This window comes from Marmota marmota, unplaced genomic scaffold, assembly GCF_001458135.2.
Source record: "Marmota marmota marmota unplaced genomic scaffold, marMar, whole genome shotgun sequence".
Taxonomy (NCBI): domain Eukaryota; kingdom Metazoa; phylum Chordata; class Mammalia; order Rodentia; family Sciuridae; genus Marmota; species Marmota marmota.
In genome coordinates, this window is record NW_026000229.1 from 25855532 (window position 1) to 25872446 (window position 16915).

At 33.1% G+C, this 16915-nt stretch overlaps 1 protein-coding gene across 5 annotated transcripts in view; it reads right to left on the minus strand.

The window, feature by feature from the left end:
- Unc13c (unc-13 homolog C) overlaps nucleotides 1-16915 on the minus strand; it is a 583769-nt gene that overhangs the window by 334484 nt on the left and 232370 nt on the right. For all 5 annotated transcript variants that reach the window (XM_048793668.1, XM_015480644.2, XM_048793667.1 and 2 more), the window contains 2 exons: nucleotides 7198-7425; nucleotides 5090-5231 (listed from right to left, as the gene is read on the minus strand). In XM_048793668.1, the coding sequence (XP_048649625.1) occupies nucleotides 5090-5231; nucleotides 7198-7425 (370 nt within the window). The remainder of the gene's footprint in view (nucleotides 1-5089; nucleotides 5232-7197; nucleotides 7426-16915) is intronic.

Below are 16915 nucleotides of genomic sequence, written 5' to 3' on the forward strand. Positions count from 1 at the left end.
TAGATAATTCATATTTTAGTGGTCCACTCCAAGGCACTCTGGGTACTTGTCCTGTGAACTGTGATGCTCTCTAGCTTGTCTAACTCAAACAAACACTGATCACTGTCACATTTAGGCCTTTTGATAGGCCTTTCTTTAGTTTTGCGTAGCTTCCTCACATACTGCATGTATTACTCTGTGATTCCCCAAAGATTAAAAAACTCAGCAACTATTTTCACTATTGTGTTTCTCTGGATGGATGTTTTAGTTTCATAGTTTGACACAGAAGTGTTCTGGGTTAGCATTCATACCATTTTGTTTTATTTTGGCTTATCAATTAAATTCAGATTGCCAGAATTTCTATTCCATGTAAGGGTAAGTAACAGGGGCGACAGTATCCTCACATGTGAAAAAAAAAATAACAGTATATGAAATATTTGTTTTAAATATAATGGAGATCTGTCGGTGAAGAACAGAGATTCTTGAGAGACGGAAAACCATGTGAAATCTACAATACCTTCACAATGATCAGTGCAAGCATGTGGTGAAACTACCCAAGGCTAGCTGAAGAGCATCTAAAAAAAATTATTATTATTATTATTTTTTTGTGGTGCTGGAGATTGAGCCAAGGGCTTTGTGCATGAAAGGCAAATACTCTACCAACTGAGCTATATCCCTAGCCTGCATCTAACAAATTTGATGTAATAGTGTCCAGCATTCATACAGGACCAGAAATACTAAGCACATTAGAAAGCTTCATAATTCAAGAGTCAGTAGGCAGAGTATATTGAATCTCACCTCCATAGTGAGGCATAATTAGCTGAGATTGAGCACAATATTATTCATATTTAACAGATTTTAAAAGCAAGATCCAAGGAACCATTGTTTACCTGTAACATTCTATCCAGAAAGATTAAAAATATTTATAGGACACCAAATTATCCAGTGATCAGCACAGTACTATTTGCAATCTCTGACACCCAAATAAAAATTACCAGGCATGGGCTGGGGTTGTGCTTAGTGGTAGCATGCTTGCCTTGCACGTGTGGAACACTAGGTTTGATCCTCAGCACCAGGTAAAAAAAAATAAAATAAAATAAAGATATTGCATCCAAGTAAAAAAGTAAAAAAAATTACCAGGATATGAAGTAGCATAAAAATATATTGTACAACGAGGAGAAAATTTACCTGTCAAAGCTGACCAAGGATAGGCACAGATGTTCAAATTGGTAGTCCAGAGCATCAAAACATTTATTATTAAGAATTGTATGGGTTTAAAAAGTTAACTTCAGATATAAAGTTAAAAGATTCAGTTTGAGTTTCCAGAGATGGAAAATTCTAATATAAAAAAATAAAATGGCTTAGATTTATAGATATTAGACATTATAAAAGAAAAGTGAATTTTAAGCTCATATGAATAGAAATAATCCAAAGTAAAAGAGAAAGAGAAAAAAAGAACAAGAACAAGAACAACAAAGAAATCCAGAACATTAGTGAGCTGTGGAGCCTAATGTACATGTTAAGTAGAGTTTCCAAAGGGGTTGGAGGGAGCAGAAAGGCTAATTTAAAAAAATATTGACTGAAATGTTTCCAAATTTGAAAATAAAAGCCTGTGGTCTCAAGTAGCTCAAGAAACCCTTAAAATCAGAAACACAAAGAAAATTATAGCATGTCATATCCTAATAAATTTGTGTAAATAAAGAGAGAAAATAAAATCTTAAAAGCAGCTATGAGGAGAAACACATGTCATGTGCATGGGAACAAAAATAAGAAAAACAGCAGACTTCTCATAGAAAACAAAAAAGCAAAGACAATGGAGCAAGATCTTTAACATTTTTTAAAAATAACAATCAAAATCATATGATCATCTCAGTAGATGCAGAAAAAAAGTGACTAAATCCAATATCCATTCCTCTTCAAAACTCTCTATTCACTGGGAATAGAAGATGGCTTTCTACTTTAATAAAGGGCAACTTAAGTAATGCTACAGATTATACCATCGTCAATCAAGAAAGGAATGTTTTACATTTAAGGCTGGAGACAATACTAAGATGTTTTATCTGATCAATCCTATTTGATTTTATACTGGAAATCTTAGCCAGTACTAGAGGGCAGTCAAAATTATATTAGGTATTTTTTCTTTATTTTTGTTTTGTAAAAAATGACAAGTCACTCATATATTGCTGGTGGGACTGCAAAATGGTGTAAGCATTATGGAAAGCAGTATGGAGATTCCTCAGAAAAGTTAGAATGGAACCACCATTTGAACCAGCTATCCTACTCCCTGGTTCATACCCAAAGGACTTACAACAGTGACACAGCCACATCAATGTTTATAGCAGGTCAACTCATAATAGCTAAACTATGGAACCAATCTAAGTGCCCTTCAGCAGATGAATGATAAAGAAAATGTGTTATCTATACACAGTAGAGTATTACTCAGCCTTAAAGAAGAATGAAATTATGGCATTTGTAGTTAAATTGAACAAGCTAGAAAATATCTTGCTAAGTGAAATAAGCCACTCCCCCCAAAACCAATGACCAAATGTTTTCTCTGATATGTGGATCTAATTCACAATAGGAGCCGGGGGTGAGAGAAAAATCAAGGTACTTTGGATTAGGCAGAGGGCAGTGAAGGGAAGGCAGGGGTTATGGGAATAATAGAATGGAATCAGACATTATTACTCTACGGACATGAATTATTACACAACTAGTATGGCTCTAAAACATGTACAACCAGAAGAATAAGAAGTTATACACCATTTATATATGATGTGTCAAAATGCATTCTATTGTCATATATAACTAATTAGAACAAATAAAAAAAATTTAAAAATGACAAGCTAATTTTAATTTAGTGTGGAAATAATTGAAAAATACTAAAATAGTGAAAATAATTTTGATAAAAAGGAAGTTGGAAGATGAATACCACCTTATTTTAAGACTCATAAGGATATGATAATCAATACTATGAGGTATTAGAATACAGATAAATAGATTGATAGAATAAAATAAAGAACCCAGAAATATAGCCATACATATACAGAGAAATAAATTTTATCAAGGATACAAAAGCAATTTATCAAAGAAAGGAATTTAGTTTTTAAAACAATGACACAGAAATAATTGTATGCTCATATGCATAAAATGAGCTTATAACTTATACTATATTTTAAATTATTTCAAAATGTTTCACAGGCCTAATGTAAACTTACAACTTATGCAAATATAAAATAAAAATATTTTAAAATAGTCAAAATGCTAGAACAGACACTTAATCAAAGAAGATACATAGCACATTGTAAAAAAGATGCTTAAAATTATTAGGGAAATGCAAATTCAAACCTTACATGATAACAGTGCACACCAAATAGAAAGGCTAATATGAAAAAGACTAGCCTTAGGGCTGGGGATATAGCTCAGTTGGTAGAGTGCTTTCCTTGCATGCACAAGGCCCTGGGTTCAATCCCCAGCAACACACACACACACACACACACACACACACACACACAAAGACTAGCCTTATCAGTATTAGAAGGTTGTGTTAGATCTGAAACTTGCACACATTTGTGGTATAACTATACACACTTGGGATGCTACACAGCATGAAAAGGAATGAACTACTGCTATACCCTACAACTTGAACTGATCTCCAAGAAATTACACTAAGGGAATGGAAGCACACAAAAGAGCACATATGTTATGATTGCATTTATAAAAATGTTAGAAAATGCAAAAGGAAAAGTATTCTACAGCATCAGAAAGCATAGCAATGACTGCCTTGGCACAAGGGAAGTCAGAAGGGGAGACTTCCAGTGCTCATTAATCTTGTCTGTGGTGAAGATATGATCATGAGTTATACATACATCAAAACTTAACAAATTGTATATTCATGTGTAGAATTTACATTATGTCAATTATACCTCAATAAGCTATTTCTAAATTATTGAATTTCCAGCTTCTCCTAAGAATCTGGGACTTTTCACTGCATGGTGTCTGCATCATCACATGGCAACGCAAGCCCTATCTTTTCTCAGAGCTGTGTTCCCTGTTTTGCCATGGTTTCCATCCCTCCGCCTTTCTGCCCTTATCCTGCTTTACTCATTTATTAGACTCCTATAGGAATCTGAATTTACAAGTACCAATTGATTTCCTGTCTTGTATTTAATAACAAAGGAATATTAAAGTAGTCTCTTTCATCACTCTAAAGGGAGAAACTATCCAAATTCCTTAACCCATTCTATTGTTATCTGGTCCCAACTAATTTTCCCGACCTATTTCTTAACACTTTCCTTCATCAGTCCATATACACAAGAGACTCCATTTCTTACCCACTTTGCCCACATTCTCAAATAAGCCTGTGTTTTGGGTTTGTTTACTTAGCATGTTAATGAGATTCCTGTTTAAACCATTTGTAAAGAGAGGACAAAATGAAAAGAACTGCCTTTAAATCCACTTAGAGCTTCCTATTTCTACTAAATGGTAATTAGGAGATTTTTGGTTTTTTGTTTTGTTTGTTTTTGTTTTTTAGCTCCCAAAAGTATAGTGATAAAAAGAAAGAAACCCTTGAGAGAAAAATTTATATCTTGCTATTTAGATGCAAGACATAAGAGGTTTAAAAATAAATGTGCTTATAGAAAACAAGAGGTCATAAAAGTTCTCATCAGCCATTTCATCAGTACAGGTTACTGTAGGTATGGTTCTGTCCCAACTGACAAGCCAGGTGATGTCCAGAGCATTTTTACTGTCACTGGTCATAAACCTTCACTGTTAAAATACTGCTAAAAGAAGCCTATAAATTTCTAGCTAAGTTGGGTCATTCCCAGGTTATATAGCTCATGTTGTGAATCTTGTGCTTTCCCTCTACAAAGTCATCCTAACTGTGTTTCTTCATTTGCCTGAAGTATTCCTTTTATTCTTGTATTTCTAAAAATAAAGAATAAATAGTAAGGGTTTTGAGAATATTAGGTAGGTTTATAACATCAGTTTTACTTTTTGTAATTTCCTCATAAGAGATTATTAAAATATAATTATTTACATTCTTTTCTAGCTTGTCTTAAATTTTTCTCAGAGTTTAATATGTGTATAAGCTTTACATTTATATACTCACAAATAAAACTTCTCATCCCATACTGGATTCAAGTTTCCAAAAATGGTTTTAGTCCGTCTTTTGTTTTTTCCAACTTGAACTGTAACATATGGGTCACTGGACCCTGTTTTGTCTTTTGCCTGCAAGCCTTGTGCAGAAACCACTGAAATAAACCAAAATAAACATTTTAATATAATGATGTTTTTCAAAACAAAGTTAAGGAAATTATTTTCTATCATTTTGTTCCCTAGGTTTGCAGATACATCCCATTGCTTTCATTCTCACAACCAATAGGACTAATAAAGAATAAGTATATTAAACATTAAAATCTTTCCTGTGACATTTGCTATGACTGAATACTGTTCTGACATGTATATGATCACATTTTCTTTATTCATTGGCCTGTTGATGGCCACTTGGGTTGATTCCACATCTCAGCTATTGTGACTAGTACCACAATACACATGGGGATATAGGTGGCTCTTTGACATATGAACTTAATTCCCTTGCGATATGTACCCAGTAGTGGGACTGTTGGATAATTTGTACCTCTATTTCATTTATTTTCTTTGGAATTTCCATATGGTTTTTCATTGTGGCTATGTTAATTTATATTCTACGAACAGTATACAGATATTCCCTTTTCTTCATATTATTGTCAATACTTATCTTTCTCTTTTTGGCAAATAGCCATTCTAATATCTATGAGGTTATAACACATGGTGATTTCAAATTGCATTTTCCTGATAATTAGTAATACTGAGCATTTTTTTTTATATACTTGTTGGTCAGTGTAATTTTTCTTTTGAGAAATATTAATTTAGGTCTTTTGCTCAGTTTAAATAGAAATTTGAAAAGATAAAACTTCAGCCATTTGTGACAATATTGATAAATTTGGAGGACATTTGTTAGGTGAAAATAATCCAGACACCAAAAGACAAATATCACATGAAGTCATGTATATGTAAAATCTAAAACAGTTGGTCTCACAGAAGAAGAGAAGTGTAGTGGTTGCTAGAACCTGGGTGACTTGGGGAAGATGAGATGGGAAATTTGTCAGGATACATATTTATAGTGAGATAGGAGGAATGCATTTCAAGAGGTATATTGAAATATATCAAAAAGGTGATTCTACACACAGTAATGTGACTCTAGTTAATGACAATACACTATATTCTTAAAACATGTAAAGAGAATATATATGCTCTCACCACAGCAATGATAACAATGTGACGTAATGCATTTAACTAACTAGAGTTAACTAGTGCACAACATATATAATGTGTGTGTATGTACATATATATGTATATTTATATTTAAAAATATCATGTTGTACATTGTTAAAAACATACATTACCTGTAAATTAAAAAAAATAAAAATCTTCCTTTGACCAATATTTGATTCTGCCTCTAAAGAATAATAGCTACATATAATTAATATAATAATAGCTATTACAAAAATTGCTTGCTGATGCATATGTGTTTTTACTCTATACTCATATGTACATTATTATATAAATATATAGAAAGATGATGATACATGAATAATATGTGAAAAGTTACATAGTATGACTCAAAGGCCTTTGATTTACAAATTTTTATGAGTTTTCTGTCAGTAATGATCAACTCAATCCAGTGAAAGAAGGATTTTTATTTTACCCTATAAATACAAGTAAGAAATTTTTAAAATGTTAACATCATATATAGGCACTTGCTGTTAACATCACAAGCAACTTCAGATGTTCTAATTACTAGAAATCACTAAATGCAAATGACCTTTACTCAAGTATCAAATGGATGTGTGAGTAGTAACTAAAATGATTTCTCATTAAAAAAAAACTCACTAAAGAGGTTATTACACTTGTAATTTGTTAGTTGCAAGCAGTAACAAAGCTAATTTCTTGTAATTTTTCTGGGTATAGATTAATATATTAGAAGAAGACAGACTGAAGTTACTCCAATTAACTAGTATATATTTTAGAAATACAAAGTCACTGCTAGAATTGTCAATATTGACAAGATTGAAAAAAAATATACTTACTTTACCTATAATTATTTTTAGTGGTGATTTCTGAGACACAAAGAAATCTCAATATAGAATAAAACTTTTGAGGAAGACATATTTTTACCTGTAATGGTTATTTTTGCTGACCACTTAGATGTTCCATCCAATACACTCTGCTTGGCGGCCTTTGTGTACTGCACAAAATCTTCTTTAGAAATCTGAAACATTTCCTGAATTACTTCAAATACCTCTGGCCTGTTTTTCTCCCTGATCTTCATTCTTTCCTTCATGGCTGTAATAATGGTCTGCGTCTTGTCTTCGGCGCCATGCTTAGAACTCTTTTCTGCTGCTCCTATAGTAGAGACATCAAGGGTGGTGTGAATGCTCAGGAGTTACTTTTTTGATGGTTCAAATGAGGGAGAGAATGAAGAAGAAATATAGGAATGAGTGAATGCTTTCATTCTGAGGACTGGGCGGGGGGCACTATTTTAAAGAAAATATCAGAAGAATAAATCACTATATTGAGAAACATAACAATTAAACATCACTGATAAATGGGCCTACGTGATTCCTGTTTATTTTTTCATAAGTAATATTGGAATAAATTAGGGGATATACAAATATTTGGTCTGAATTTCCAAAAACTAAAATTCAAAAAACAATAGAGTTCTCACAAACATGTTATATAACATGTATTTACTTGATGAGTATTCAAAACAAAATTGAGAAATAGATCAAATATAAATGGTAAATATTGCTCATAAATTGACAGTTTGAAAACTTACATTCATCCAACTATCTATTTTTTTTTTTTTTTGGATAAGACTTCCCCCAAATAAACAGCATAAAATTTTAATTTTAAAATTTTCTCTTCTGCATGTTATACATTGAAGGAAGGTAATATTTCACTTAAAATGAAAGTACCGTTGCTCCTGTTCAAAAAATATATGGAAACAGGTGGGCTCAATGACCCATGTAGTGCCTGACAGACCACAGACCTGAACTCTCTTTTACAAATCCATAGTTTTAAACATGCTGACTTTTTACCTTCTACTGAAAACCTTTCTTGATTTCTAGGACATTGTTTTTTGTGATTGTTCTCAACTTTCTGGGTAATTATTTGCAAAACAAATTTTTCTGACAGTGAAGCTTTTCCAAAATTTGATTTCTGGGTCTTTCCTAACCTTCTCTACCTATCAGCCAGCCAGCTTTCTCACCTCTGTGTGTGATGTCCTCGGCTACACAATATTATACAAGTGAATAGTGAAGCACAATTATGATTCTCATAACTTCTGTGTGTGTTTGAAGTAAGAAAACAAAAGCTCATGTACCAGCATTTGCAGGAACTTCCACTGCTAAAACTTAACATTTTTGGAAAAGAAGCAACTTAGATATAGTGAAAAGAATTCAAAGACTTGTGCAAATAGTGTTGTTGCTCAGCTTATACTATATTTTTTTCTAACATACTATATTTATGAAATAGGCATCTATCTTAGAAAATATCTGAATATTATGTGGAATAATTTATTTGCATAATTCCTACCACAGAAGATATCTTCCTTAAGAATATTTGAGCCTAATTCTGTGATCAATTGAAATATAAAAATTTAAAAACTAATACAGAAGGGAAGATCCAATATTAATTTTCATCTTGATAAACTCATATACAATTTAAGAGCTCTAATTTAGTGAAAATATTCACTTATTTGAAAATATAACATTTATTTCCTGAAGTGAAATAATATGGTCATATTATTGTGGATAGCAGAAGGTAAAAGAGAAGAAAGATTATTCCAATGGTAGAAAGAGCAGATGACTTGTTTTTATTATTTTTTAACTTGAAAGATCTAAACCACATTTAAATGAAAGAAATAAAAAAGGAATGAATTCTATGTAAGGCAATGTCTTACTCATCTGTTAAAAAGATGCACTATTACAGCTACAGATTTGTAAATTATATATGCTTCAGTAAGTATGCATGTTTGTACGGTTTAACTACATCATTCATAATTCTTTAAAAATTTACTTAAGCTGAACTAAATAATTGCAGCTACTCAATGGGCACATTTTGCTTGCAGTATTGGAATATTCATTATATATAAATGGCAACTTGTGTCTAGAAGATATTAACTCCAGGATTTTAAATGCCCCAAAAGTTTGGGTTTTGACAGATATGCTAAAGATATTGAAATGGTTAGAAATATCATAAAATTGTTGACTTTCCCCCAAATTTTTAAATAGTTATAATAGTATTATTGTGGTTACTAGAACCCAAATGGCTCTAGGAAAGAGTGCTACATTCCTACAGAATTAAATATAGTTTGGATTATTTCTCTAAATTCAGGAAGTACCCAGCTACCCCCACAATAGATACTGATACAAGCAATAACTACCAAATTCAAAGTTCAACTATCAAGATATTTTTTATCCAAATGAATCAAATTTCTAACCTTAATGACTGCCTCTTGAATCATTTAAAATTAATTAGGGGGCTGGGGTTGTAGCTCAGTGGTGGAGTGTTTGCCTCACATATGTGAGGCACTGGGTTCGATTCTCAGCACCACTTATAAATAAATAAAATGAAGGTCCCTCCACAAGTAAAAAAATATTTAAGAAAAAATCAATTAGGAAATCTTAACAATTAAGTTTGGAATCTTTCACCTTTTCTCTGGATGTTGCAGCAGAGCATGTATTCCAGTAAGCACAGACAACAGAAAGATCCATGAGCTGAAATTGCCAATTTAGGGAGAGCAGATTGACAAGGATTTACGTTTAAGCCTTTGTCTGTCATTGCTAGAGAAGATATCTGGCGCTTCAAAAAATATTTATTTTACATTTTTATTCTGAAGAAAATAAAATGATTTGACTTAGAATTGTTTAGCTCAGAGATACAGACACAAATTCTTAATTTTTGTCACTAATTTACAAGTACTTTCCATTGTTTATTAAACCCACATTAACACATATAATTTTTCTAATTAAACTATTTCTTAAGTAATTGCAATTTTTCATGAGTTTACAGTCCTCTGGATTTACTGTTTTCCTTCAGGCCTATTCATTTTATTTCAAAGCAATGAAAGATAACTTTAAGTTTGCATTTATATAAATCTTCCTTCAAAATATATGCTAGATGGTCTAATATGCCAATTGGAGAACAACGAGAAATGAGATAAAAAGAGATAATGTACAGTGAAAGCACTTTGTAAAGTATAACACATTACCTAAATGAACTGTATCATTGTTAATTTTAAAAGCACTTAACTGACAGATCAAATAATATAATCATGAACAATAAAACTGCAAGATAATTCAGCCTTAAAGAGAAGAAAACTTATTATAGGAAGGGCAAATCAGTTCCCTTCTATAGAATTTAATGGAATAATCAAGTAATCAGACCTACCATTTTCTTCATTTTTATTGTGTATTAGTCATAACATCCAAATTTCACATGAAATTTATAATTTTACCATCTTTCCATGACCATTTATGGCTTTAGTGTTTTTTTCCAAAAAACTATCTATACATATGTAACAATTTCAATATTCTCCTTTGTTCCCACTCTTTTTCTTCTGATTTTTCTCATTAGCTGTTCCAAAACACTTCTATTCTGTTCAATTCATCTATCTCAGCCATATTACCCTCCTTCTCAGGATAGGATTATATCTTCTCCTTAGCAAAAAGCAGAGGCCTTATAAATTCAATGGTCACATTTTCTCTATGCTACATATAAGAAAAGAAGATGGAAAAAAATTCAAAACCCTGACAATTTGTAGCACTAGGAGATTTCTATGATGTAAATACTCCAAAGTTACAGATTTTAAGCAATTGTCTCACAAAATTCTGTGTATTTAATAATCACCAATGATATGCATGAACTTCTCTCAAGCTAGACTACAAGGTAAACCTTTATTAAATGTGGATCCCAAGGATCCCATAAACTATTTTGATAACAGCATACAATCAATATATACAGAAATCAAATTATTTCTTGGGGGAATATAAGATAAAATGATTAGCATAACTGAGTGTTTAATTTGTCTCTATGTTTACCTTAACTTGTTCTATACTCATTGCAAACTTTGACCCTAAGGCCACAATTCTGGAAGAAACAAGGATACATCAATTTAAATGTATAATTAAGCTGTGGAATACATCTCATGAAGATAGAAAATATATTTGACTCTTGGAGTTCTGAGAGAACAAATGCTGTGTGCCTGTCATTAGAAAGCAGAATTTGGTTGACCTACACACTACATGGATTTCATAGTCAGCATGAAGCAAATATAAATTGAAGAAACACATAAAGAATATAATTTTTAAATAAGGCAAAAGTGCATAGTAGTTAATGATGCTTTGGTATAGGAGGAGACAACCTTGAATGTAAATTTATCTATCACTTATTGATATGATTTGAATCTTTGTGATTCCTAAAATTCATATATGAAAACCTATCTCCAAGGTGACAGTATTAGGAGGTGAAACCTTTAGAATGTAGGAATGACACGACAGCAGAATCCTCAAGAATAGTAGTAGTGCCCTAATAAAATTGGCCCAAGAGAGCTCTTCTCCCCTTCTACCATGTGAGATTAGCAAGAAGCCAGTAGTGTGTACTCTACAGAATCTACTATGCTGAGACTCTAGTCTGTGTGTCCCACCTTCAGAACTGAGACATAAATTTTTGTTGTTCATTTGCCCAGATTATGGTAACTTGTTACAACATTCTAGTTGGAGTAAGATACTAGCCAGTTGGACTTGGGCTAGCTCTCATCTCTCTAAGCCTCATCTGAAAAACAAAAAGAAACAACAGTAATGTCTCCCTTAATAATAGCATTGTGTGTAGATGGAATGACATAGTTCATCTGGGTATAATGATAATAATCAAGTGTAATGATTTCAGAAGGTTAAAAAGTGAAGACAGAAGCATTCATTAAAGAATTTCTCCTTAATTAGTAATTTTAAAATGTTGAACTTTATAATCACTGTGGAACAACTCCTTGAGACTCCCAAGGACCTTACTATGCCCAGTGCATCACTTGCTAAATGCTCTATAATTATTTGCCAGATGAAGGTCAATGAAATGCTTAAGACAAAAGAAATTAGAGTTTAAAGAAACTGAAAATAGTTTTTCTTTCTTCTTCTTTTTAAAAATATCCTTCAACACTCATCTGCATTTGAGATTAATGAAATCAAAGAAGGCAGGTGAGCAACACCCATAGAAATCAGGCAGAGGGTCTGATGCTGAGGCATTTGAATATTGCTTTTTCTCTCTAGGAGTCTCAAGCATAGAAATGGGTTCTTTTCCCTTTCTTTTTCACTAAAATCATGTAGGTGGGCCTGCTTTGGGTGCCTGCTTTTCTTTCCCATGCAACCATGTAGGAGGGCATAGAGTTGGCATTTTGTACCCTTTTCCATTAGTGGCTTTATATCCAAGATAACCTCAACCCTCCTCTTTTAACATGCCTTCAATCTTTTCAAGGAACCTGCAACTCCCCCCAGGCTTCAAGTCAACCGCCTCCTTTTTCTCATGCAATCAAAGCCACACACTCTACATTTCTTGCAAACAATAAAGGACTGATATTTAGCAGGAGGGTAACTGGAAGAGCACAGATCTAAGGTAGCATCATCTTCCACTTCTGTAGGTGGCTCATGATTATAGTGGGGGAGTGTGGGCAGGGAGCCCCCTCCAACAAACCACCATCTTCTCTGAAGTGACTTCACTGTGAGTGAGCCTGCCACCACCACCACCAACATCGTTCCTGCCCCTCTGCCTATACCATCCCCTCCGTCTTCAATCAGACCATTAGGGGTAAATGTAAACTTTTAGAATGAGTTTGTGAACATGTGTATATTTTTAAAATATAAAAACTGAAATGCACTCTCATAATTGTATGTTAAAGATATTGTATCTCATCATTATATCCTACAGATTTCTCAGTCATAAAGGATCAAGGGAACAAATTGATAATAAAAGTATGTGCTTAATTTTTGAAGTACTTTTACTAAGCAAGGAAAACAAGAAAGCAAGGAAGAGATGGTAGGAGGAAATATAATTATGTTCTTATCACATATTGCTACATATATTACTTCACTTATTAAAAAATAAACAAAATAAAATAACACACACAAAATTTAAACACAAGATTTCTTTCTCATTATGTTTTTTTAAAGTAGCATCTGGCAGCATAGCTGACATAACTGTTTCACACTACTATTGGAAGTTGGTCTGGCACTTGGACCAAGACCATGTTGTCCTCCTGTGGGACATAAACCACCACACAGAACACCAACCTCAGTCAGGTCACTCTGACAATGCTGAAATAATACAGGCAGGTCACTTCATTTTTTTTTATATACATAAAAACAAAATTGCATTGCAAACCAGCAAATACCAAACATTCCCTCCATAAGAACAGTGGCCATTGTTTCTTCAACAAGTACACTAAATCTTCTCTATAGCCTGCTTTCTTTCTAGATAAGTTTTGTTATTATTGTTTTCTTTTGTTTAAAAGACAGTGTCTTACTATATTGCTCAGGCTGGCCCTGAACTCCTGGACTCAAGTGATCCTCTTGCCTCATCCTCCCAAGTAGCTGGAACTAAAATGGTGTCCACTGTACCCTGAGTTTTGAAGATGTGCAGTCATAGAATTATCCTTACTTCCAGAGGGCATCCTATCAGAGTGAACTTTGCTTTCTCATACTATCTTGCTGAGATACCCTCCAGTTCACCTCACAGTAATAAGTAATAAAGAGAACTTGTAAAACTGCAGGTCTGTTCCTGGTGGCCTTCAGCTGGAGGATATAAACAAGTATAATTAACTCTCTTCATAGATGAGGCAAACGATGTCAGCAAAGTTTTCTTTAAAAAGTCTGATAAACACAGAAAAGTTAGACTTTTAAAAAATAGCTCAAGACTGTGAATATGTGTATATTTATAAACACTGCATGTGTGTATAGAATACCTCCAGGGCATTATGTAAAGCCATACTCTTTTTCCTGGTCCCTCTTTCAGTGACTGGTTTAACACCTGAAAATGCTCCATTATTAGTCTATTCCTTTGGGTTACAGAACTGATTATTGTTTTGAAAAAACTAGTTCCATTTTATACACATTTATGTATCAGTTTATTACTCTCAGTACTGTCAAAAAGTCAATGCTCACACCAAGACAGGTTGGTGGAGTGGGGTATGTTGGGGGTGGCTATGGATGGCAGGTCCTGAGAAGTCATGATGGGGATCTCTGCAAAGTCAAATCTGGGGACAGAATGTCTAAACAGGGAACAAATGAGAAAGTGTGAAAGCACTGAAAATAAAACTAAACAATTTCATTTTGTGTTAGGACCAATCTAACTTATTTATTTGTAAATTAGGAAAGAACACCAGGCTAGGAGTTCAGAGATCTGGGCTCTGATCCTGACTATACTATTTATTTGATTCTTCTTGACAAGATACTAGATCTTCTGAACTCAATAAAATCAGTCCACTGGGTTCTCCAATGCACTAATCTGAAGCTCCCTAATAGGAGATGTTCATATAGACAGATGATCTTCAAGATTCCTTTTAATCATATGCCTTCATTCATTGTATACCCACATTTTTTTTTAAATTTATATCTTTATATAATTTCAAAATTTCAGAAAAGTTGCAAAAATAGAACAAACTACTTCTGTGTACATCATATATATATACATATTATTATCATAATTATTCTTTGAACTATGATAGTAAGGAGCAGACTTTTATTTATTTATTTTTGGGTACCGAGGATTGAACTCAGGGGCACTCGACCACCGAGCTACATCCTCAGCCCTATTTTTGCATTTTATTTACAGACAGGGTCTCACTGAGTTGCTTAGCACCTCACTTTTGCAGAGGCTGGATTTGAACTCGTGATCCCCCTGCCTCAGCCTCCCAAGCAGCTGGGATTACAGGCATGCCCCACCTCACTTGGCAGGAGCAGACATTTAAATGCCTCCTTACACCTAACTACTTCAGTGTATATTTTCTAAGAATCAAAACATTCCCTTACATAAAAATAGTATAATGACCACAATTGGAAATTTACATGATCTAATACCATCTGTCAATCTATGAACCATTTTCGATTTTATTAATTGTTTCAATTATGTATCCCAATTATTAAAATGTCCTTTATAGACATTTTTTCTGGCCCATGAGCCAATCCATAATCATTCTTTGCATTTGAATATTATGAATCTTTAATCTTTTTAATCTGAAACAGTTCCTCAGTTTTTTTTTTCCTTTTATGACCTTGACATTTTTGAAGGGTTAGAAGCCAGTTATTTCATAAAGTGTCCCACTATTTGCATTTGTTTCTTCCTGGTTAGATTTAGGTGTCCTTTTTAAAAAATAATATTTATTTTTTAGTTGTAATTGAACACAGTACCTTTATTTTATTTATTTTTATGTGGTACTGAGGATGGAACCCAGGGCCTCACACATGCTAGGCGAGTACTCTACCGCTGAGCCACAACCTCAGCCCCAAGATTTAGGTGTTTTTGTTTGCTTTTTGTTTTTTGGCAGGCATGACAAAATAGTGATGTTTTGTTGTCTGTGAAGAGGGACATGATGTCACCTTGTCCCAATACTGGTGATGTTAAGTTTGATCACTTGGTTAAGAAAGTATCTACCAAGTTTGTTTGCTTTAAAGTTCTTATTTTTCCCCTTGTAATTTTTAAGTAATTTATGAGAGATGTATTTATATCATGTAAATGTCCCGTTATTCACACACTTTCTCTCACTAGTAGTATCCATTGATAATTTGAAAATGCTGCTATTCCTTTTACATTTATTATTTATTGTTTTTATAAGTAAGGGAAAACTGTCACATATAGTAATATGAGAAGGGACTTGTGGGTTCAAATTTTATTCATCAGGTTTAATTTGTCCAATTTGACCCTCCAATTATTTTCTTATTATTTAGTTTGATTCTCAGTTTAAGATTTGCCTAATGGGAGCCTCTTCAGGTAGACTCCTATGCTCTATAGACATGTTCCAGTCATTTTTTTTTTCCAAATACATCCATGTTTTCTCATCCAACAAGATATTTCAGGTTTATATTATATTTTTTCCTGCCCCCACTTGCCACTCATACTGATACCTCTATTCCCATCAATCACCACAAGTTTTAGTCTAGTATTTTCCTGTGCAAATCTATAACTCTTTTCCTAGCAGCGAGAAATTTGGCTTCCATTATTCTCAATAGGTTTACTCATTTCCTCCATCCTAGAATACAGAAAGTAGATTTTGAATTGCTAACTAACATATCCCATTGCGCAAAAGCAAACCCACTAGCCAGAATTGTCTGGGTTTAAGGGTCTATCCCTTTTAGTTAAAATTTACATATAGTAAAATGTATAGATCTGAAGTATACAGTAAATGACATTTGATCAATATATATACCCACCTAAATACCATTATAGTCAAGATATAAAATATTTCCATCCAGCCCCCAAAGTTTCATCATGCTTCCTTCTAGAAAATTCCCAAGCTCCAAAGGCATTTTGTTTTTGAACTTCATATAAATGTAAAATACAGTATGTACTCTTTTGTGTTGGGCTTTGTCTAAGCAATGCAATATTTTTGAGGCTCATCCATGTTGTGGCATGTATCAGTTGTACCATTCATTTTTATAATTGAGAAGTATCCATTGTGTGGCTTCATCCATTCTTCACCTGATAGACATTAGGCTACTTGTGCCTATTATGAATAAAATTGCTGCAAACATTCATGTACAATTCTCTTTAAGGATAAATGTTTTCATTTTTATTGAGTAATTATCTGGTACATTATAGCATAATTGTCTGTTTATCTTAAATTAAAAAA